General features: G+C 40.4%; 1 protein-coding gene across 5 annotated transcripts; it reads left to right on the forward strand.

Moving 5' to 3' along the window:
* Window positions 1-3683: 3683 nt before the first annotated feature.
* On the forward strand, window positions 3684-24736 carry LOC119660977 (U8-agatoxin-Ao1a-like). 5 transcript variants are annotated; one of them, XM_038070057.1, is made up of 4 exons: window positions 3684-3825; window positions 5169-5413; window positions 19602-19668; window positions 22626-24736. In XM_038070057.1, exons 2-4 carry the CDS (start codon window positions 5314-5316, stop codon window positions 22786-22788), a joined length of 330 nt encoding a protein of 109 aa, XP_037925985.1. In that variant the 5' UTR covers window positions 3684-3825; window positions 5169-5313; the 3' UTR covers window positions 22789-24736. The 5 variants fall into 5 exon arrangements, with proteins under 5 accessions (XP_037925985.1, XP_037925987.1, XP_037925982.1 ...); XM_038070059.1 differs by lacking the exon at window positions 3684-3825 and adding an exon at window positions 4512-4696 and having other exon boundaries at window positions 22653-24736; XM_038070054.1 differs by lacking the exon at window positions 3684-3825 and adding an exon at window positions 4536-4696.
* The last annotated feature ends 232 nt before the right edge of the window (window positions 24737-24968 follow it).

Here is a 24968-nt window from a genome sequence, read left to right on the forward strand (position 1 = left end):
TTTGCTCGGGAAACCGGTTTGGCAGTATGGCTAGTCGAATGCTCTTGACCGCACTAGCATAGCTAATGGCGGGCTTCCTGGATCCTGCCTTCACTCCTGATCTGCCCGGGTTTTCTCCCCCCTTGGGTTCAGGTTTGGATTTTTTGGGAGCATTCTCTTCATGCGGGCTGATTTCTGCTGCTCCCCGCTTTCTCGGCTCCGGTAGAGATGGCTTAGGTCTGTCCTGAGCCTTCTTAAGGGCCTCTTCTGGTTTCAGGCCTTCCTTCAGATAGCGTAGCATTTAACACCGGCGCCACTGAGACCTGTCTCCTTCCTGACGCCTGTTATATTTATCTCAGACGTGCTTTTGCTGGTCCCTGTTCTTTAAGCAGTGGTGTTCTTTGACTGTTGTCCCCGCAGTATACCAATGTTAACCTTGGATCCACTGCTTGACGTCCCAACTTCTCCCTTCTTGGGTGTAACCACCTGGTTCTCAGTAATTCGGAGATGTGCCTCCGCCTGATTAAACAGTTTTTGTGCGGTACGGGGCCCCGTTTGTTTGGTTTTCGTGTTCTTGTTTTGTACTCATTTGATTCCCACGAGTATGGGGGTTAAGAGGCCCGGAGTGCCATAGCCCCCCGTAGCACCGTAAGGCTTAACTTGCTCACTGAGGCGACCAGGTATCAGTGAGGCTCCGTTCGAATACAGTCAGTTACCCCGATTGCACCCAGATCAGGCATTCGATAGAGCCAAATGCCCAAGCCGATCACGACGAGGCGACCCCGCTTGTGAACGGGACAAAGGCTGAAGAAAAAGAAGACCCTCGACTGCGAACTATCCAATGGGCACGGTTCGCATAACACCCTGGATTAGAGGAGGTGTTTTTCGACTCGCCCCCTTGCATTGGTTTATTTCCTATCCCGCTCATGTGCCCAAGCAGAAGCCGTCGGCAGTCACCTTTTGACTTGGTGCTCTTGCATCGAGAATAAGATTGTCAAGCATTTCCTCGAATTCAGACAGTGTCGTCAGGCTTGGTGAGGCATAGCAGCTGCAAACATATACACCACCTACTTTTGTCTACGCAAAGTCACTGGTTGCCTAATTCATAGTACATTATATGGCTTGTAGACTTCACGCCCATATCGCCGCTTCACCAGCCAAATCTTTAAACCCATACGCCACAATGACGGTTTTTTCTATCGATTCGTAAGTGGTCTACAGCAAATCATGAACAACTCTGCAATGATTGAGATTTATTTGAACAAACCTCATTTTATCATTGCAGTCAACGCCTTTCTGAATTCCGGACATTTACCACTTCCGGTAATCTGCTGGCTACCCTGCTCCTGTTGCACTCCCTGACAGTATGGTCTTTATCCCCACAACGGCATTGATCAGATCGATCAATCACGCTGCTGCATGCCTTTTCGTAGTGACCAAACATAAGGCATTTAAAACACCTCTTAAGTAAGATCTGTTCTCACAAACGGCAGACAACCTATCCAATCCGAAATTTTCCGGCCGCCAATCATTTCTGCACTGGTAATCGTATTGTGGCCGCTTGAGTACTATCATAGGCTCTTCTCAAACTGGAATAGACTCCTCCGACAGTTCTTCTAACTTGAATTGTTACTTCAAACCAATGCAAATTTCTCCTTTCGATATTACTTCATCGAGATCCTTGCACGGTATGCAGTTTTGGAAGCATTCTCCGCAAGCGAGTTCTTAATTTGAGTGCGAAAGCTGTCAGTTTTGCCCAAGTTGGACCTTTTTATCCCGAACATGAGATCACTTGTCTGGGTTTTACGGATTCTGTTGATATTTTTGCTCGGGTTCTTTAGGTCGGGATCGGCTTTGACCTTTTTGAGTATCACCGCATAGGACAGATTGCTTTTGCTAGAGCTAACTATGGGCGAATTTGCACTTTTGGTTTCCTTTTCGCCTTTTTGTTGGTACCTTTAATCCATTCAGTGTTTTTCTTTTTTCCCTTGGGTTATCCTATACTAGCTAACGTGCGCACTTGGCAATGTGTTTTCCCCCCTCTGAACTTTTTGTTCTACTTTAAGGATCTGCCTGTATTCCTCTTTTTCTCATAGGGGACTGTTGATTCTTTATGGGGTCCCCGTCCTTTTCCCATACCCTCCTATTCGTCCGTAATTCGATAGCAGTATGGTTAGGCGTCACTTTAGTTGCCTGTGACACTGTTGAGGCAGCTACTTTCGGCTTCTTGTAATTTCTCTCGTCTTCCCGCGATCTGTTTTTGAGGACTCTGATAGTCCTTTTCATATTCTTTATGGCTTGGTTCACGTTGTACTTGTCTCGGACAGCTCAGCTATTTTTGCACCGAGCTCAATGAAGGGGGGTATTTCTTGTTCTCTATGAACTCTGGCGGGATTACTCCTTTTATACGCTCTTTCACCCTTGACTTGTATAGATCTTTCCTGTATTCTTTCTTTGACAATCTTTGGTATTAGCGGAGATCTCAGAGTTGACGAGCTCCTCCTGAATGCGACCTTTTCTTGTTCCTGGAGTACCTCCTTCTGTCAATCCTCTTGAACCGAGGACGTTGTTATTGATTTTGTAGTCCAGCGATCTGCTTTTGGCTCACCTTTCCTTAGTTTTATTACTGGTGTTTCGGTAAGATGGTACTATGTTTGAACACGTCCTTCTCCGAATCTAAAACACTTGTAGCATTAGATGCCACGGTGGCCAAGTCGTTCACCACCGAGGCACTGCGGTAAAGGGATATCGACTATCGGGAGCCTCCTTGTTCACTCCCAAAAACCGCAGGTACTGGGGTTTCGAGGTCCTGTATCGTAAGTTTGCGTGCCCCCTTCATCCTAGATACGTGAAATTACGAAGCTTACAGCTGCCACGTGTCTTTAGGAGTTTAGCGTTAACTAAAAATCATATGGATTTAATACTAATAACGCCTTCTGTGTGTAAGCTTACGAACTTTTCAGTCCAATTCGTATATTGTCTCGTTTTTTTCTTTTTTATATTATCCAACCTTTGGTGAAATCACGCGTCCTGAGCGTATGCCGCGACATAAGATAGGAGGAAGGAACTTTTTCTGGTTCTATGTCATGTTATTGGTTTCCATATGTTCAGCTCTTACGTCGTCATACATTATACGCATCGTGAATGTGATTTTATCCCGAGACAATCTCAAATTCCCTATAATGCCCTTGACTTTTTTGCGGCTCATAATTTCCATATGTTCATCCTGTTTTTCATGTCATGCTGCGTAGGTACAGATACATATTATGTATCTTAACTTCACCTCTTACAAATTCCTTGAATTCCCATATCGTAGTCCCCTGCAAACCGAATTTGATTGATAAAATGATAAGATGTGTATGATCAATGTAGCAAAGAATTCGATTTATCGTTTCATTCATATCAGATACATTCTCCTTAACATGTGACTTTGAATTCGTCAGGGATAAATAAACAAAACAGAGAAAGAGACAATCAACCCTTCACTGTGCGGAAGAAGTTATTCAATTTCTGCTGCCAGTCAAATTGTGCGCAACCCGCGCAAAAGGGAGCAAGTATATATGCTGACGACAACTAATGTGGGGTTATTCAAGGAAGGAGGACTAGCAAGCGTGATACGGGAAAGCCCAATGTCTCTAGTGGTATGTGGGAGGTTGATACTTCTGCGAAATGCTAGTGCTAGTCGGTGGTGGTGGTTTTATAATTTGAATCATAGATAAAAGCTAAATATCCTGTGAATTTGCCTTTAAAGAAAAGTTTTTCGTGGAAAGCTTTGACTATATGAGGGCGATTTTCATATTTGTATATAAAAACAGCTGAAACAGTTTATTTAATACGCTTTTCTAGGTAGTGTTGCCGCAATAGTTATAGATATCATATAAGTGGGAAAGGTCCTTTTGTTCAGTTTGTGTTTTACCCTCCTTGTCAGAGGGGATTAGTCAGCACCTATTGAAATATTTCCAAGGATATCTAAGATTATTGAGGATTCCTCCCGTTTAGTGCATTACCTAGAATTTAGGTCCTTTATCCTAATTTGCCAAAGGAAACCCAGGCAAGTTAGCTATTTGGAAATTAGGTAATTAATACTTTTGAAATTGTAATCTTTCGGCTTCAAAGGACTTCTAACTTGTATTTCTAGATACAGGGTCCCCACATATATTGAGTTCTTCTCTGGAACTGCTCGGGTTATGAAAGCAAACTTCTCGAACTAATTGCATACCATTGAAAACTAGTAAAAACCCGGTGTGTTGGGGAGATATCCTTGCAGGATTAGTGCTCGCGGTAGATTGTGTTTCTACATCCTTTTCTAAGTACAGGGCTTAATTGTTTCTTCTTCTACAAACTACAAGAGTTCAAAGATTTTGTTCATATCCTTTCACAGTATCTTAAATTTGCTGGCAACCCCTCAACAGCAATTTATAACTACTGTACTGAAGACTTCCCTCTATGGTTGTTCTTGTTCGTGTTTTTTTGTTCCTTCTAACGTGAAAGTCTGCGAAAGCTACCGGATGAGATGGGAAACGGTACCATTAAAAACAGGAGCACATCATCCGAATACTCGTCAGTCGACAAAAAGATACGTTCCAGTTTGGAAGCTTTCCTCCCTCTGGGTATCTTTCTCTTATAAAATATATCTCTAACTTGCTGGACTGTGTTGCTCACAGTATCGTTCAGAAGTTCCTATTTTTGCGGTTCGTGAACAATATTCAACCATCAGGTAGAGAGTCCAATAGAAAGTATATCTAAATTCAGTTCGTATACTGCTAGTCACATCGTTTCCTTCGTGTTGTTGTGTTGTGTGGTAAATTTTCACACCCCCGGTGGGACAGTTGAATCCGTGGACCGAGTTCAATTTGCATTCATTAGCATATTGGCATTTGATCGCGTTGAGGGTTTATTTTATTATAATTTCACATTTGGAGGATTTTAGATTTTGCATTTAGGTTTTGTGATTGTCCTATTTGCACCTTCTTATGTTTATTCCCTTCATCTTATAGTCGACTCAACTTGATTCGTTTAAAAAACACATAAAAAAAAACGTTTTCAAGACAACAACAGTTTAACTGACAGAAACGGCGAATCTGGTGTTATTCTTGTGGGAAACATTTTCTTAAAATAAAATAATTTTTTGTATCTAACAAAGATTTTACAAGCAAAGCTAATAGTGTAACGCATTTTGCATTTCTTAGAATTTCTATTCGTCCTTTTCGTCGGCTATACGTTCCTGTCTTTTGCAATAAAACGAATTTAAATTTAATTAAACTTGTTGATTGCTGGGGAAACTATCCAAAACAGATATTGACGAAAAATTAAATCACGGTAGTGTTAGCGAAAATGTGCGGTCTAGGAGTGAATCTTAATTTGCTGTTTGGCTTCATACTAATTGCACTAATTATTGGCCTAGCTAAATCTGAAATGTATTCTGATCAACCTGGTAAGTGCGAATATAAAATAGTTTTTACTTAGCGCTCTTATGTCGTTGGCATTTCACAATTTTTTATGCGGTATAATACGTTCTAATATAAACATCTTGCATTGTCCCTATTGATAATTTACGTTAAAAGTTCATTACAATATGTTTCATTTGTAACATATTAGGATGGCCAACTAACTGTTTGTTTGCAATTTGTTAGTAAGTAACTTGCAAGCAGTGCTCACTAACTGAAATTAGATATTAACCTAACTAAACGAGTGCAGGAATTGTGTTAATAATTTTCAATAGTGTGGTTTGTTTGAAGCTCCTCCCAAAATTTTGTTTAAAACATTTTCAATTTGGTTTCCATATGCTGGATTTGAGGTATGAAAAGTTTTGTTGTTATCATGGCAATTATAAAAACAATTTTGATTGCTTTCGAAGGGATGTTGTCCATCGTGGATCCAAGTCAGAAAATAAACTCTTTTGAAATATCAATTGGACCTGGATTTAAGTCTGCATCTTTAAAATTTATGATTCCCTTTCCCCAATTATTAAAAACTTCATGTGATTATATCTTGCAGCTATGTATTTATATATATGGCATTAACATATTTTAGTACATTATATTATTGCCTCAATTTTCTATTGAGAATATCTGATACTATTAGATCCGCCTGGTGTTATATGCCTTACATCGTGCGATCTAAATGAAAAAGTCTTCTAATAGAAGAGAGAAGATTTTATTTACTAGAAAGAGAATCTTTTTCAAGGTGACATTCTAACATAATTGTGGATGTTTCTTCTCTCTAAATATACCTCCATTTGATAATGAAATTGATATGAAACCGTTGCACTGACGAATATGCATGTGTATCCTGTTCAAATCTTTCTTAATCATAGAACATCTACACAGCCTTTTCTTTTTTGTTGATTTTTTTCCCGCTTAATTTTCATTGAGATTGTGCTTCAGTCTTATTATCACCAGATTTGAGATCAAGTGGTTAATGTTTACTTGACTTTGTCATCTGTTCGTACACGGAGGTGAAAAATCCTAGAAATACACATACACATTCACTAAAAACCATCGCCGGTATCTGCAGCCCTGGCCCCGCATGACTACCATTTAGATATTATTTCGCGGGGTGGGTTTATCTTTAGGCACTTGCCATTCTCGTCCTTTGAGCTGTCCTCCTCCATCCTTCCTTCATCAACTCATTTTTTACTTTTATTATATAATTGCGGAGCAAACCGTAAGTCAGTTTTCCTTCGACCTCAGCATCTCCGCAACTATACTCTCCGGGGTCACGTTCCTTCCTAGTGCCTGGTTCAGACTCCTTTTTTTCATCGCGAACCTTGGGCAGTGAAACATAACAAGCTCTGCATTCTCCGGTGTGCCACTACATGCAGGACAATTCGGCCTAAAGCGGGATAAATACGGCCTCATAGGTACCAGGTACCGGGCTTATGCTCCCGCCCAACGCATGGTTCCTCTCCATTTCGTGAAATTTCGCTTGCTCTGGATATTCCGGTATGCCACCGCATCTAGTACAATTTGGCGGCTCATCCAGCCCAAAAAGGTATAAAAACTGCCTATAGCAACCATCATGTCCCACGAGGAACTGGGTAACATAGTATGTTGTCCAAGTCACACCTTAATGTTGGGAGTAAGCCTGTGTGTCCACCGGCCCTTCGAAGACTCGTCCCATCTGTGTTGCCAGATATCATACGACTCTGACTTTGCCGCCTTCCTATGTTCTGTGTGCCCCTCCATACGTCTTGCACACTCATTTCGTTCACCAAGAATGTCGACTCGAATAATACCTGCTTCCACCAATGCTGCCTTATCTGATGACTCCGACTAAAAGCAATCTTCTGAAGTGTTTCGGTCCACCGACATTTGGCAACATACTTCTAAGTGCCGTGGCGGCGCCAGCTGCCTTTTGACATGAATAGTCTTAAGTGCTCCCTAAAGCTCAGTTTGGCGTCAATTATCACCCCCAGGTTCTTGATAGCTTAGACTCAGATTCGAATACCAACTTCTGTCTTCACGGTTTTTTTCCTACTGTTCGTTATTAAGACAGCTTCCGTTCTCTCATCCTCCAGGGTCAATCTAGCCTTTTGCAGCCAGGTGTTTACCGCTCTCCCCATTGTCCGTAGCGTACACTTCCGCATCCTCTGGGTGTTTTGTTGCAACAACCACAGCCAGGTCATCGGCAAAACTATAATCGTAGCCTATTCTGGGACGAGTTTCATTTTGGCTGTGCTATCATAAGCGACCTTCAAGTCAATGAAAAGATGATGCAACTGATGGCCATATTTCAACAGTTTTTCCATTACGCAAAGAGAAAATCTGATCTGTTGCTGATTTGCCTGGAGTGCAACTTCTTTGGTATGGGCTGATCAAGTCTTGGTCATATGGCTATTCGACCTAGCAAGATCACGGAAGATATCTTATAGATGGTAGTCATCAACGTGATACGTCTATAATTGCTGCGCTGCGTGATATCTCCCTTTTTGTTGGGTATTGATTCGCTGTCCCACATCCTGACCATCAGTTGATGCACCCCCCCTTGATGTAATTGGTCGCCTCCATATTTAATTGCATGGACTCCTAGCGACCTATATTTTTTATCTCGATGAATTGCAGGCATTGTTTCTTTCATGCTTGGTGGTGCCAGCGTTTGCCTGCGGTCTTCAGCTGGCGGGACCTCTAACTCGCCGATACTTCGGTTGTTGATCAGTTCATCAATGGCCATACGGTCGGAAATAAAATGCCCTCCTTTGTTCCGGTTTCATCTCCAGGACTTCTGTTCAGTGTGGTCATTGCAACATCCATTTTCCCCTGATAGGTGTTACGGAGGGCAGTATTGTGGTTGGCTGGGAGTGTTAACTCTCTCCTGATTGTCAGAGGGGATTCTAGGCGATGTTGTTTTTCAAGCCCCCAGCATGCCAATGCCCCCCATGTACTTTCAAGAATCACTTTGTCTGACTGCTGATTGAGTAATTCGTCGTAAAATCCATCCAGCTCGAGGCTCCTTTTGCGGTTTTGTAACTTCGGTTTTCCGTATAGGGTAATCAGCCCTTGCCAAATTCTAATCTGAAGGACCAGTTGGAACAATTTGCCCCGTTTTTAGGTGCGGGAGAGTCGCCTTCATTCTTCTCTGTGTGCTGGTTTTCTTTAAGAAAGAAGTTCCAACAATCATCACGTGGAGGTGGAGATAGGGTTTGGTGGTAGAACTGTTGGTGTTGGTTCAGTAGGTGTTTCCCAGGATTTATGCTCCAATCCACGTTTTGTCATGGGTACTATACTACCCTTTGACCACCAAAACCTCGTTAAAATTAGTTTACTGTCTGTCACCCGTACTTTTCTCAGAAATGCTTGTACCGATTGACACCAAATTTGGTGGGAGGGTGGGAACGGTAAACGGTGGAATTTAATTTTATTCTAGATACAGACCTTTATAAAAATTGGTATTTAATTGACCTCATTAATTTATGAAGTGGATACTGTCGAAAATTCAGTGAACTATACAACGAAACGTTGACAATGTACTAGGGAGAAAGAGATGTTAATTACTTTTTCATGGTATGCACTGGAACCGTTCGATGTCTCCAATTAATAATGGAAGCAACAACAAATCCACAAGACTAGAAAGCGAATAACGTACTAATTATAAATAGAAGATAATTGCATATAATATAAGAATGAAACGATGTGTTGATTATAATAATTGAATTTAACTTCAACTTTTCCATTGTCATAAATGCCTTTTTGCGGTTGCGAGGACATGTTGAATTTATACCTTTAATATCCAAATTAGATTCTAATTAATCGACATTATTCGGTCGCTAAGTTCTGGAAAATTAATTTTTCTTCTTCTCTCCAGAGACTTGTCTTGTATAATCCGAAAATCGTCAAGGTTCGATGCATTCTACATATCCGAGACTATGGAATGAGAGTAGAGACATATCTTTGTTGTACCTAAAAATTCTGCGTTATTTGCCTTTTAACGACATTTTATTCGAAATAGAATGCTTTTAACAAATTGGACATATTTCCATTCCATTGAGTGTTTAGGTTGGAAATATTAATCAATAATGTAAATTGTAAAGAATATAGATAGAATATAGGAGGAGTGAGGATGTTAAATCTCTAGATACAAATCCTCCCGTCCCGTGAGGGAATTGTACAGTGCGAATTGTTACATTTTGATAGCGACTACTAGAATTATTTCCTGAATCATCTAGCTCTATACTTTTAGTGAAGAAAGGGCTCTTGCGGACTTCCTTGTTAATTTTTTCATTGAAATTTCCATTCCGGACCACCGAAAAACTGCAGGCTCGGGCACTCTTCCCTTATCCCTTCCTTTCTGTGGCGGCGCATCGGGGACGCGAACCACGCACTGCATTCTCACTCAGTTTCAAACGGCACAGGACAACAGTCCAATGGGATGCTGGAGCGTTGGCACCGGACGCTGCAGGGTGCTTTAATGGCTCGCCATGATTCATCATGGTCGTAGTCCTTGCCTTCTGTCCACTTCGGCTTTCAAAAGGCGTCAGTCTATCCTGCGTTCTACTGTTTGGCTCCTTATTATTATCTTTGAGTTTAGATGCATGCATAATATTGTACTGTTGAAATGATCCTTATTCTGGTCCGGGATTTCATAGTTAAAAGAGGGCGTATCTAATGGTGCAGGAAGTGTTAATCAGACATCGGATTCACCAAAATTTTATTTATTTTTACTTCACATACTCATTCACGTCACACATTGTTCAATGCGTACAGGTAAATTAACAAAAATACCGAATAAATAAACGGAAGAAAGGGTAAGGGTAAGAAGGGTAACAAGAATAGCCATGAACCAACTATACCTTCAAGGTATATGTTATCCTTAGAAAGTTTCTTTCTTTTATAAAGATTAAGAAATTGCTGAACATGTCTACGTACAAGTAATAAACAACAAATAGTCACGGCTTTGTCAAGGAAGCTTTGGTTAAGTAAGAAAAATTAGATACATATATCTACATCATTTCGTCACTCTTGTTTAATTTCATGGAGGTTGTAATATCCCATAACATTGTTTACCCACGAAATTGTAGGGATTTTATATAGGCAATATGCACGAATGAAGTGAAGGAAGATGTTGGGAAGTAGATGGGAATGAAGCCACTATTCATCCCACGGATACAACCGTTGTTGTCTCTTCAAATCAGCAGAACCTACTTGTACACTCATCTCCTATTGTTTGGGGATGAATTTGTTTTTTTCTTTTCTCGCCTGACGTGATGGAAATCCCTCAACAAGCTTGAAAGAAGCCCTACCGCGTTGAAGTTCAAGGAGTGGCCACAATGTGAAATGAAAAGACAGAGAGTGTGACAATGAAGGAAGAAGATATTTTATTCGAGTGGCGGCATTCAACCCACAAATATCTTTGGTTATTGAAGTGAGTAACTGTGTGGTGAATGGTTCGGAATGCATAACAGGAAGCGAGAAGATATTTTTAGCATTTTTTGGAAGATGAAACTGTATAAACTATCATTTACGATACTTTCTGTCAGCCTGTCTTCTTCTACGAGAAGTGGATTATTTTTGGAGAGATGATGCAGTATGTACCTAGCGTGTGTAAGTCCTGTTTAACTAAATCATGCTATACTACTTTCTTTTAGTCCTTTTCTGGGCGGAAACGAGGCACTTCTTGTTAAATGGATTCATATTTTACTATTGCAGTATTCGTATCCTTTTGAAGGTAATCATGATGATACTCATGCTTCTGCTCCTTTCCGCTTTAATCAGATCGCTCCATTACGGCTAGAAGCAATCCCCGGCTGTGTTTCGGGCCGCTAATCCTTGGCGTTAATTTCACAAGTGCCACGGTGGCACTAGTGGTCTTTTAACATATATACTCTAGGTGTTTCTTAACGCTCAGTTTAGCACTATCCTTACCGTCAGTTACTCGTATTTCACAGCCGGCATAGAGACGAGCATCCACCGACTTACACTTTTACAGTGTTCTTCTTTCTACTTTTCGTTATCGAGACCGTTTTCGTCCTCTTGTCTTATTTCTCTGGATGCTGTGCTCAAACAACTACAGCTTGGTAATTTGTAAAGCTGAGAGTCGTAGCACTCACATTCCACAGCAGTAGTACCTGTGACGATGTACCCTTTGAGTCCCTCATCCGTTTTGCACCAGAAAGTTCTCCAGATCAGATTTGCTAAATATTCCTCTATGTCAATCAACGCCCCTTTAATGCGATACCAGTTGACGAAGTTGAATGCATTTTTGAAATTCAATGCCAACCGGGCACAGCAGTCGCCAGAACTCAGAAGAGTTCGTAGATGGTTCCTGGTCGAATGGATCAAATGTTAATTTTCTTCGATTTGTGACTATATGGTTGTAAAACAACAGATACACGTATCTCTTTTTGGTGTCCGGATTTCAAATTTGCTGACCATACCTAGTCACAAACTTTGTTCAATGGGATATGAATAGAATTTCGACTTTGGTTGATTACACTAAATGATGAATGTTTCTGACTCATACAATCTAAAATATTAACATTTAATGCTATTTTTTATATCTTTGAAAACTATCATTGATTGGCAATTACTAGATATCGGCGGTCAATTATTGTTAGTTGAAAAAAGTTGAAAAACAAGACTTAAAAACATTACCTTGAAAGTAACCCCTATAGAGAGATGAACTGTGCTGAAATATGCTAGATATGCTCACGTACTTGTATCTTGTATCTACATTTTCCATAATTATTGATGCTCCAAAGCTGTGTCCGCACGCCATACAAGGAAGTACATATCGGATTAACCAAATTAAAGTTTTTCTCACCAACAAAATGGGCTGCTCTGGCCTGGACCGCGTATGATGCCCAAATAACCGTTGCTAAGTGGTTATACGAAAGATAGAACATCATATAGATGCAAGGTCATCCAGTGACATTAAAAAGAAATGAATAATTTCCGAAAAATGACTTGTCTCATTACTTCTTACTTTGCCATCCACTGTTGTAGCGCAATCAAGAACGCGTTTTCTTGTTTTGTTGTTTTACTGTGCTCTTGGTTTTCTTTTTTTATTTTTATGTATCTTGCCGCGCCTTGATAAGATATCCATCCATTCACGGATTAAGCTTATCATCTTCTTAACCCGTTCGAGGAATTGCCATATAAGAAAAATTGTCATGATGTTGTGCGCGTGCATTTCCTACATTTTGTTATCTCGTTATACGGGTATGACCCAAAACAAAATTGCAATCAATAAAAGAACTTTTGGGGGTCTAAATGCAGACCCAGTAAACAGACCAAGAAGAAAAAAGAGAAAAGCTCATAGTGTGTTCCTATTTTTAACGGGGGTATAAGGCCCTATTTCTAGCCTCGTCAGAAATCTAATCTACGTCGTCAATTAACTCTCTTCCGCCTTGCGGAGTCTTCAAACTAAGGAGTTTTTTTCACCAACGAAAGGGAAGAGGGGGAAGGGAACTGTCAGTTTAAGGAACTCTCTGCAATCTGGCGCTTCCATCGGTCGAGCTCTATCTTCCTGCCCAGCACGACTCCTCCTGTCCGCGTTCCTCAGCATCTCTTCGACAATGTTGTGTGCAGAGAGATTTCCTGGATTTAAATAGGGTTGCTGACGAATCCCATCCCACCTTCCACAAGAAAGAAAGGTGGTGGAAAGGGTCTCGTCCACAACTCCATTGCAAAACACAATCAGAGGGGATCGTTCCTTTTCAATCTTACGGAGCTAAGATTGAAAACATCAATCCCCACTATGCAGCTGGACAGAGAAATAGTCAATCTCGGGGATAAATCTCCGACGACACGATATCACTTCAGCGAGTCTACTTCTGATGAGCTTTTCGCCCACTTTCCCAGCAGGGTCAAACATACAAAGTGGTCGGTATGAAGACGGCAACTCTTTGTTGATCAGCGCAGCGGAAAATGCTCTCTTTCAGGTAAGCGTTGAATGCACCTAGCGGTAGGTCTGGCCGATGTTGCAGCACCAGTTTGTATACCTCTGCTGGGATGCCATTTACAGAGAAAAGTGGGCAGTTCTCGGCACTCTCTGCACTGCGCTCATCATCCCGTACGGGGAGCGCAGGGAATATTGCCCGTACAATACGGACCGTGTTCTCAAGTGAACAAGGTTTCCGCAGAGTCCCGATTTTTCAGGTTAGCAGTTTGTAACCGAGTAACTAAGAGTTCCCATTCACCTCGTTGATCAGATCCTGCCAGCAGCGAGCTTTGCTCCTATATATTGCGTTGCGGAGTCTCTTTTTGGTTGATCTATACCCGATCATTATGGTGCATGCCTCGTTGTTTAGACGTGTTAAGCGACGGAGCCTGTGACACTCGCGTCGGAGCTCTGCAATTTCTGCCGACCCCTAATACATAGAGGATTTGCCACGTCTCGATGCCATCCTGGCCATGGAAACTCCACAGGCCGTCGTTATCAGGTTCATAAATGAATTTACGCATCACCCCCAGGAGTACCCTCCAGCGTGGCCTTACTTGTTCCAAGAGTTTCGACAAACTTCCCGGTGTTTACCCCTGCAACTTCCCATGCACAGAAAGACCGCTGGGATGGCGCACAATGGTGCCAACCATTTCGAAGGCAATGTATTGATGGTCGCTTGGTGGAAAGTGTTCTAGAACTCGTCACCCGTCCACCAGTGGCACGAGTGATTCCGACGCGAAGGTTACGTCGGGAATGCTTCCCTCGCAGCCTGGGCGCTGGAACGTCGGGGTGGATCCGGTGTTTAAAATTACAAACCCTGTTCTCGCGGCTATTTTCAGAACTCGTTCGGCATCGTCTCATTCGAAGTTAAATAGACACTGAAAAACGTTATCTCTAAACACCGAACACAGAAAAGCCGTCCCCTCGGCTCTGGGCAAGAACCCTAAGGTGGGTGCTATTATGAGGTTGTCCTTCCCTCTATTCACCACCCTATTTGACAACCGTGTTGTCAAGAGCTATTACTCCATAACTGAAGCTTGCATAATTGAATTAATTCGCAAAATTCACTTAGAATGTCGCTGTCTATCTAGATTTGTGATCCCCTATATTTAGTAATATCTTTCAATATGCTTTTATGCAGATATAAATGGATGGGATCGTTAAATTTTATTTGTTTTGAGTGGATAAGTGTGGGACGTATTAGTAAAGTGCATTATATTTTGCATCTACAAATATGATACACCATGATTTTATAAATTTAGTTTGCAATTGAGTTGTTGGTCTCACAATAGCTTCCATCTATCCTGAAGTGAAGAACTCGACACTCCTGTGGGAATTTTAAATCATGTCTCTCTGTATTTCGAATGAGTTCCGATTGTATTCTCCCTCAGGGGCTGAAATTATTTTTAAGCCCAGGGAGAGTTCCTTTTTGTCGTCTTTATCGTTTATTATAACAAACGAGAAAGGCACTAATCAATAAAGTGGTGAATTGAGAATTTTAGATTTTGATAAAGTAAAAAAGTACGAAATTGCAATTGGGCCAAATTCAATGTAGATTGTGTTTGTTGAAGTATCTCCAGATACGTCAGTCTATCATATGGTCGTCTCTGGCAGCTTTTCCAAAAAAAAAAAAAAACAAAGTAACATAAGTGGTATTGATGGCACAATTTAGAACCGGAAATTGAAGTTGACATGAGATGGAATGACACTGAGTAGAAGGAACTTTTCAAAATTGTATCTATTCTGTACTGAAAATCTCATTGGAGGGAGGTAAAGTGGAATGCTCTTAGGATTTTGTGTGAGCATATATACATATGTTGTGTTTCATCGAAATTATCTTTGTAGAAACACATCACAAGCGTAACGTATGAGCAAATCTAATGTGAACGGAATAGGGGGGATTCCCCGGGCCCGTAGTTTTCTCGGGGGCTCGTAATGAGAAAAAGGGATAATAGGCGGACCCGCATAATTTTCCCTCCAGGTTCATATATTAACATTATTGCGGAACAACTTTAACTTAATGTTGCTATTGAAATAGCTACTATATGTTGCTTCTGCTGATGTTGTTCGATAAGCACTACTTACCCGGAATGCACTTAGTCCTAGCTTTCCGCAGTTTGATTTATTTTTCAGAACTGTTGTCCAAACTGGAGCAGCGTGCAGTAGTACGGAACTAATTAGCCTTGACATAAGACGACGTCCCCTTTGTCTTGGTCCAAACCCAATGTTGGGTAGTATTTTCGAGATCGTCACAGCGATGGACAGTGCTTTAATTGCAGCGCACTCAATATGTTTTTTAAAGTTGACTCCCAAGTATTTAAGCGATGGTTGAGAGTAAATGTTCTTTCTTCTTCTTCTTCAGAAATTGATCTCCTATATAGCATCAGTTTCGTAGATCTCTATCTTATCTAAGCGTTTTGTAGCTACTATTATCCCGATATCATCCACAAAGCCAATGGTTGTCACGCTGCTAGGAAGGCATAGCGTCAAAACTCCATCGTACATAATTAATCACAGTAAGGGACCTAGCACAACCCTGTGGTATTTCAATCCATCGTCCGAGTCGCAGTACAATCTTCTCCCAAGAAGAAGAATGCCTGTAGTTCGACTAGAGCCTTTAATTTGCAGTGTTGAACGCATTTTTTTACATCGAGCGTCACCACTGCGCAGCATTTGTCACCTTCTAGCTCGAACCAGGCCAGTCACCATGTTAATTGCGTCGACGGATGATTTTGACCTTTACGAAATCCGAATGGCTCGTCAAAAAGACTTTCTTCCTTTTCCACAATAGCGAAGCAGTCTGTTGAATATTACTCGTTGAAATAGTATAACATGTCGGTCGATATGAAGAGGGGTCACCCAATGGTTTACCTGGTTCGGAATATGGCTTGCTGTTTCCTCATGGCTTTCTGTGTACCTCCCGCTCTGTAAAGGTAGATAAGCCAGCTTCTGGCTACGTTTTTTTTTTTAACAAGGGTCCGCTTCAGATTTGAGGTTATCGCAAGAAAGCCTCCTCGCAAAACCATTTCCATGATGATCATTTAGCCGATCTTATGCTCTTTAGAGTTTTCTGTACTTCCTTATATCAGTGCCCGCCAGCAGCAAAGTCAGACTTCAGAGCACCATTGAGGAGCACCCCTGTGGTTCCTCTGTTTTGCCAAATCCGAGTTCCGTCATGGTGTTTTACCTTTTTTGGTGTCTTGCGTGGATTCATACTAGTTGTGATCATCTGGGTTGCCTTCTCAATTTCGGCAATAGATGGGACCGTGACTCGGCTGCTCGGTTCAATTTTATACGTCGCCCAATCTCTCTTCCGCGGATTCTAAAATGAAATCAATGCGCCTGTGGTCCGAGATGGTTTGATAATCTCCAGTATCCAAGAAGAGCCGCCGTGTCAGGGAATGTCACCGTGTTGTCGATGACCTCTCGACTGACCAATATTTTGCTGCCTAGCAGCATCCAGGTGGTGTTGAGGTTATTCTGGACACGCAAGTTGTTCCGAAATCTCAGCACCATAACGCTCTTCTTCTGGAAGCCAGAGAAAGCACTTTTTGAATGATGGCAAATCAGAGACCTCTTTCAGGGTTAGTCGCGAACTCTCTTACACATCGTTGAGGGAGAAGTAGCATTGTCTGAGTCACTCGTTCGTGTTTTCGTTGCATTCAAAGCGAAGCTTAATATCTTGCGAGGATGCAGTCCTTACAGATAGGAGTTTTCTTCTAAGCTGTTCGCGCTACTCAGTGTCGTAACTGGATTGATTGGTGTCATGTTGCGAGACCTATCCATTGATTTCGATAACCTTAGTTGCAAACGAACGCTGCCGATGTTAGGATCTCTTAGTGTTGCAGGGCCATTCAGAATGCTGACATCCTCATTTCTTTCCTTCCTTGCTATTCATTTAGGAGTTGAATAAATACCAACGACCACACACAAGAAAAATAGAAAGGAATAGAAAACACAAATGTTTATAGTGGAAGAATGACGATAACATAGAAAACAAAATAGAAAAAAAAAGAGAAACGAAGGATGTTGTTTTCCAGGACTTTTCCATATTACCCGTTTTATTACTGCACCCACTGCCATCATATAAGTATGTTAGTCAATGGGATATTTACGTAGGTGGTACATAAAATTTGTTCAATATTATTTATAGGGTAATTCATGGGACACACATGGCATAGAATTGTGAGGAAGGAATGAGCAAATTTATGATTCTACTTTTGATATATGGTATCATATATACTTTTGCTGTCTGACTTTCTTTATGCTCAGAAATGTTTGTGCTCGGCTTATGTGTGTTAATCTGCAGAGAGGTGTGAGGCTAATGCCTTTTCCATTGAACTATTGGCCTCTTTTGTGTGATTCTATTTATTAGAGGCTTTAAAAGCGGTAGGTTTTGTGTGAAATAAATCCTTATTAAAATCGATTCAATGCCTATCTGCCTGTCTGTCTTTCTTCTAGCTGGGGGAAATCCATCAAGGATACGCAGTTTGAATCAAGGACGCGTATGCCGTACTTCTATCGACTAAAAGCTGTATTTTCTCCACACTCTCTCCGCGGGGGACGACTGTGCTGGTATTGCTTCGCGTGGCTGGAACAGCTCCTGCTTTATGTGGTGTTAGTTACATTAGCTTCGCTGCTATGCCTCCGATCAGCTTCTACTTCTTTTGGCCCTTGGTGCATCCGTTTCATCGCTTGAACTACTGCATTCTACGCAATATCCGATTTCACCATAGCCAGATTTTCCAGCATTAAGGGGGACCCCAGCTCATTTTTGAGGTTTCTCTTGGGACGTTCGAATCCTGGGCAAGCAAAGAAAATCTGTTCATCATCTTCTGCTTTACCTCCACATGCAGGACAATCTGGCTATTCATCTAAACCGAACCGTTAGATATACTTTCTTTCGCCTGGCCCCATGCTGTTTGCCACGCAGCCAATGACCTCATTCGCACAGTTTGCTTGCTAAGGCTCGCTTCCTGCTTCTCCTACAAGCGGCTTGCTTCATCGGCTAAAACATCCACTGGAATCATCCCCACAATTACGCATGCTGCCTCATACAATGCTTTCCGGTAGGCGGAGCATGTAAGGAGAGTACTTAGCGTTTTCTCTTCGTTAATCTTATAATTAGAGACTGTATCCTTAATGAGGAAGGAGTAGTTGTTGTGGGGGTTCAGCCTCAGCCGTAGCTCATTGAGAAGATTGAAAATGTTTCTATGGTCCTCGACAGACTCCGCGAATTGTACGTATTTTTTTACGATTGCTTTCTACCCTGTTTCCTTCAAAACCCGCAACAGTTGTGGTAGATTCAAATTATACCGGATGATGGAAAGGATGTTTTCTTTGTTGTTTTTCAAGACAGCGGGCTAGTTCAAATTGGCCTGGGAAAGGGATGCCTGTGGAGCCACTTATATGCTTAATACTAATCTGCGTCTTAGTTCCCTTTCTGTGAGTCCTCATTTGTTGTTTCATCCATGTGTAGGACTACTTGGAAGGACTGCCGCCGTTGAATCGAAGTTGAAGGATGAGTGCCTGCTGATGCTCAAGCTGGTGAACCATGAGGGCTTTTTGTTCCTTTAGCTCTTGAATTTGGCTTAGGAGGCTCGAGTTCCCCTTCAACTGTTCTGCGGGGCTCGGGTTTCACCTTTTGCCTCTTGGCAGACATCCTGTTCCCAAGCCCAGTGACTCTGATGGTCAGTCCATTCTATTGATCCCATTTTCCTCTTTTCGTTACACGTAGAGTCGGCTCCGATGTTTGTGATGGTTGTCTCCTTTGAAGGACCCAGTTTTGCATGGATTTTGCCATACAACTTTTCAGCAGATTTGCAGATCCGTAACGTCTATTCTATATCTATATCTAAGCGCGATTATATTTGTAAAAAAAGACACTAACTGAGGCTTTCACTTGTGGTGCATAAAACCTTGAAACTTTAAGGTTTTGTATAAATCGAAACATTAGTTTTGTTATCTTTTGACTTGACTTGCTGCAGTTTTCTTTGCGGGGTGGTGAATATTGGGTGGCTTCCTCCTAAGTTCGCATTATGGCGTAGTTGATTAGGAATTTATATGATATATTCAAAAGTATTTCAAAAATATAATACAGTGAGCTAACGCATGAATGCATGAGGGCTATTTAACACATAAATTCAACTCAGTTTTCAGTTTTTCTATATTCTTACTTTAAAAAATAAAAGTTATAGTTAGCAACGAGCAAGAAACAAATTAACATTTTTTGTCTCAATTAGCAAATAACAACGCATATATTGGAAACTACCTGGATGATTTGGACTTTAATGCTGTACCGGCTGATAAGTAAGTTCCTATGTGAATATTTGCATGTTTGCCGATCGCTGTTAAAAATGCTTTTTTTAATTCCTATGGAATAGAATGGTCCAATGAATTCCTAAACATTATTTGGCATCTAAGAAAAGCTAACCTGCTTGATTTTAGACCTATTAGTTTTTATGAACTATCAACTTTTTAGGAATCTTCAAATAATATATAGCATTTGCAAGTCAAATTAATTCTCTTACAAATGAAATTAACGCTTTTACAAATAAAATCAACACTATAACAAATGAAATTGCTGAGGCGTTCATTTGACTTGCAAATGGTATACATGAAATAACAAATAAGTAGCGAAATTAATATAAATGCTTCATTAACACTTTAAATTTTTCTCTATATATCATTTTATTCGGGAGTGATCAAATGATGTGATTGTTGACGGCTATTGTGAAAAAATCGCTCCCGCCCTTTAAGCTGCTAATAGGACAGTTACTTCTCGATATGTACATATCGTGTCTGCATTTCCAATGGGAGAGCTGCATCGCAATCGTATTTGAGTGATCACAGCTCCTAAAGAAAGAGTTTAGCAACAATCACAACTGGTGCAACTATACCAAATGGATGGAAGATTCTTGCAATATCAGACCCAAGTGTCCTTTTGGTTGCACTACGCTGCGCTAAACGATTGACTTTAATTTGGAACATGTCGGATTAAAGCAGCTAATTTAGTCCCAACATTTTTATTCATTCGTCCTCGTTGCTGTCATTAAAGGCACACCTCTAATTCCTCGGGTGGAATTTCCTGCAACAGAGCTTTATGGTTAGAAGTCCATTCCCTGAGCTTAAAGCCTCTCTTTTGCTGGACTTTCACTACTTGGTTTTGAATTTCCTCGGTCATTCCAAGATTGTTGGCGACACTCATTAGATCATCAAACATCAAAATTTCGAAGAATTTAACAGTCCAACGGATAGCTTGTATTGTATTCATCTGCGAGCTTCTGAAGGCATCTTGTAGCTAAATATAAACACTTAACTTCGTACTGCTACTCTCTGGTCGAAGCACCCAGTGATACGGTAGGACATAATGAGGGTGGGGTATCTGATTCGGGATGATTTCCTTTATGTGACCGAGCTTGCGTTCAAGTGTATGGAACCTGCTCAATGCTATATCTCTGGAGGCTCCAGGCGCTGTCGGAAAATGACAGGCTTACAATGAATCGGCCATTCTCAAAGCGGTTGTTCTGGTTGAACCTTTCTTTACATCGTTGTTCTGCTAATGAATGCGCGGAGGATTTTAAAAGCGGCTCGGTCTGCCAAAACCGTTCAATACTACGCTCCAATGGTTCGTCTAAAGTATAGATGCCGCATGTCGCAGAAGACTCACCCGATCCCATCAGCCTCTTTGAAGAAATGTTAAATGTTCGCGAGGGCTGTGGAGCCACGATCTGAGGTAGAACAATCGCTTGGACTCTCGTTGAATAACTGGTCACTCCTTATTGAATTTGAACGATCACTCTCGGATGCGTCTCCAGCTCAAAGCTCTACTCAAGTTCTACTCTTTATAGGCGATTTGGCCTTGAATTAGTTGCTAGTGGCATATTTAACTTCCCCAACAGTCTTTCTGACACTATGTTGACTTGTGAGCTGGAATCTAAGATCACTCGACAATGATCCCTTTACGTATTGAAGAACACGGAAGAGTCAAGTTTATCACTGTCGTTGCGAACCCCCGCTACTGTAGCCTTTTCGTTTACCGGCTTTCGACTCGAGGCATTTTTCTCAAGATGCTGCATTTGGTCGTTTGATGATGTTTCTTCCCAGAGCTTAAAATGAACTGGTGTGTTATGCTATAATCGAAGCATCCAGCTTACCGGTATTCTGACTTGTTTCGATCTCATTTGGAGATCGATTGCGTTTGAGAGCGGTGGCTACGCTTTCTGTTTGTCTGTCAGGCGTTTGTTGTTATATTCCTCAACAATCGCTTGGTATTTAGCGAGGTAATTTTCATCCCGTTCGGCGACAGTACCGGCCTACTTATTCTTAGCAATCTTGTTGAGAATATGTATGGCTTTCTGGTACTGGCTTTTGAGAAGAATTCCAGTGGACCTTCGTTACTTAATCGGTTTCCGATGACTGACGTTCTTATCGGTCTTTGATTTTGAGGGATCCTGCGATTTCGACGGTTTCGGTTTAGGAGTAATCTATCTGGTACTCGCTATACTTAGCTTGATGAGTCCGTGTGCCGCCTCACTTCGAGAGGTCCCTTCGATTGCTTTAAGCAGCAGCTCGTCTTCCGATGATGCGCCTGGCACCTCTCCTCTCCTCTCGTCGATTTGTTTTGTTTTTTGTTGAGTCCGTGTCTTGATTCCACGAGTAGTCCGGGAAGAATGTCCACTTTGACTAGCTCGGCTACTAGGGTAAGGGTCCAAGGTGTTCAGAGTTCGCATTTTAAATAACAAGTTCCCCATTGGTCACGCTTTTCTCCTTGGATTGGGTTCCTATTAACACCTTCTCCAGTGCAGGGAGGACTATCCCCGGGCTGTTGCTTCGGCTCATCCTGCCGCCAGCGCCATAACCAACAGATGAACAGATCCTCGTCGGTTGGATGAGCCTACTCCCAGCCCGGCCCTACACACTCTTGGTCCCTTCGGAGACGATTTCCAGCGGCCACCACGAGGAGTTTGTGTGAGGACTTGCCGTTGTGCAAAGCAGGAAAAGATACGATTGAATTCTTAACTGATATCACTCTTGAAAAGCCACTATATTGTTAATATAATTAGTATCTTTTAGTAACTGTTCTAAGATTTTCTACTCATTTGCATTCTGAGTATCGCTATTGCATCCATCTGTTGTTTTATATTGCATTGATTATATTTTCGCTCCTACTGCTTCCTGCTTAAAAGCATGTTTAATATATATTTATTTTTTTAAATATATCACAGTTTCATACCATTTTTCTAATATTCTAATTTTCCTGTTAGACGATCGCCTTTGATTTCTGTTTTTAGGCGAGCATGTATTCGTCGCGGAGGAAATTGTGATCATCGTCCAAATGATTGCTGCTACAATAGTTCATGTAGATGCAATTTATGGGGCTCGAATTGTCGTTGTCAACGTATGGGACTATTTCAAAAATGGGGTTAAACATCTCAATTTTCATCATCGTCATCAACGGCGCAAAATCTCAACTTTAGAAAGATAAAATTTCCACAATGTTCTACTTGTTTATGAAATTTTTATTATTCAATTGCCTCTGTATTCTCTTCCGCTTGAGTTTTTTTGTTCCCAAAATTTCGTCCTAATGGAATAGTTCTTCCTTTAATATTTATTTAATTAATTAATTTTAATTTTATTTATTTCATGATGAGTTAGTTTTCATTGTTATCTTTATTGGAATTATACTTTTTATGGACTTATGACAGTAGAATTATTTGAAATTATTGCTGAGAAGGCACTTTAGACAATTTGGATCCAGCCAGCCAAATAATTATTTCCAAATCGTCATAAACTTTGCCTTCTCCAGCACTAATTCGAGTATGTATTTTATAAGCTACAGGTATATATACGTGCATATATGCATATACATATAATATGGTTTCAAAATTTCATGTAGATAAATAATCTCAAAGGACTGTTTTAATAACGACGACCTTGGCTAAAACGAATTGATGAATTCTTACTATAAGTGTTTGTAAGTCTTAACCCATCGGACACTTGTATTAAATGGATAATAAGCATTTATTGGAAATATCATACCGTAAATATATAAGAGGGGAAAAGATTTGAACATTTTTTGTCTATATACATTCATACTACTACTATATATGCATTAATGGTAACTACTCTCTTGGTAACATCAAAAAATGGAATGAAAAATCAGCCCCAAATATATTCAGTGAAAAATCTTAAATATTTAATGCAGGTTATTAATGGGTTTGTGACAATTTAAAAACTTTCAATGTAAGTATGCATATATGGATCAAGTTTCTCTGGGCAACAAAATATGCCAAATTCATGCCTATATATATATATAGAATATTTTTTGAATTATCCCGTAAATACGCTTTGTTTTCCTTTCCTTTTTTAATTTAGTATCTTCTCTCCCTTCCTATTAAATGTTGTATTGAAATATCTATTATTAACGCGTGGAAGCAGATAAAATAATATCTCATTACATAATCCTACTAGTCACTTGCTATATCTAATCATAGCAGGCTTGAGATAGTTATGTATGTAGATATGTATCACTTGTCATACTTAATCATAGCAGGCTTTAAATGGTTATATATATACATAAACGAAGTGATGAAAATTATCCCCGTATTAATGTAAGCTATTTGGGAATTGTCAACAGAATAAATTAGTGCAACGACAGAATGTGTTTACTAAGTGTATTACAACTACTATTACAATAATACACTGAATACTAATGGGCATTTTGAGAATGAAAGGGGTGCTAAGTCCGCATCAACTTAATGCAGGACCGGACCAAATGGGGAGCAACTTACTCCCTCTTTCCTGGTTCACGGACCCGTCGCTTAGGGCTTGCACCCAAACTTTTAAAAATGGAATTATAATGAACTTGGGAAAGGGGCATTTAAAGGTAAAGAGAAATTCAAAAATGAGAAGAGAGGAGAGTTTACCAATCCGAACAGGATATCATATCTTTATTCTGGGCAATCTTGAATAGTTTTATTTTCGAATTTTGAATATTTGAAAAATGGCCTAATTTTATCTGTTTCTTAGAAATTGCAAAGCTCTTAAAGCAATTAACTTTATTTTATTATTCTTTATCTTCTAATATTAGGAAATGAATTATCATAGAAATGAGGGTAACGAAATATTAAACAAAAAGGGAAGGGAAGCAAAATCTGTATCCTATTTTTTGATAAAATTGAATGGAGTCACAAGGGGAAAATAATAATCCAACAAAAATATTATTAGAAACAAAAAACATTATTAAGAGAAATATATATATATATTGGTGTAATTTTGATGAAATAAATGCAATCAAGATGTATAAATCGAAATTATATATATTATATATGGCAAATCAGAAGAAAAATAAATAAACGATGTTCGAACATTCTGAAAAAAAGTTGCTTTTTAGTGCAGGTTGGTTGATGCATAGATGTACATAGCTATATTAGAAGGTCGCTTTTTAAGTTATTCATCAGCAATAAAGTGAGCATCTTTTATGGGAAGACGGTTATTCCAATTCATATTTTAAACAGAATTATTAACAAGTCGGGAAACAGGAAGCTGAATGCTGCAGGTATGAAAGGTTTTTGTGTATTTTAGATTCTAGGATGAATTCAATTATT

The sequence above is a fragment of the Hermetia illucens genome, chromosome 7, assembly GCF_905115235.1.
Source record: "Hermetia illucens chromosome 7, iHerIll2.2.curated.20191125, whole genome shotgun sequence".
Taxonomy (NCBI): domain Eukaryota; kingdom Metazoa; phylum Arthropoda; class Insecta; order Diptera; family Stratiomyidae; genus Hermetia; species Hermetia illucens.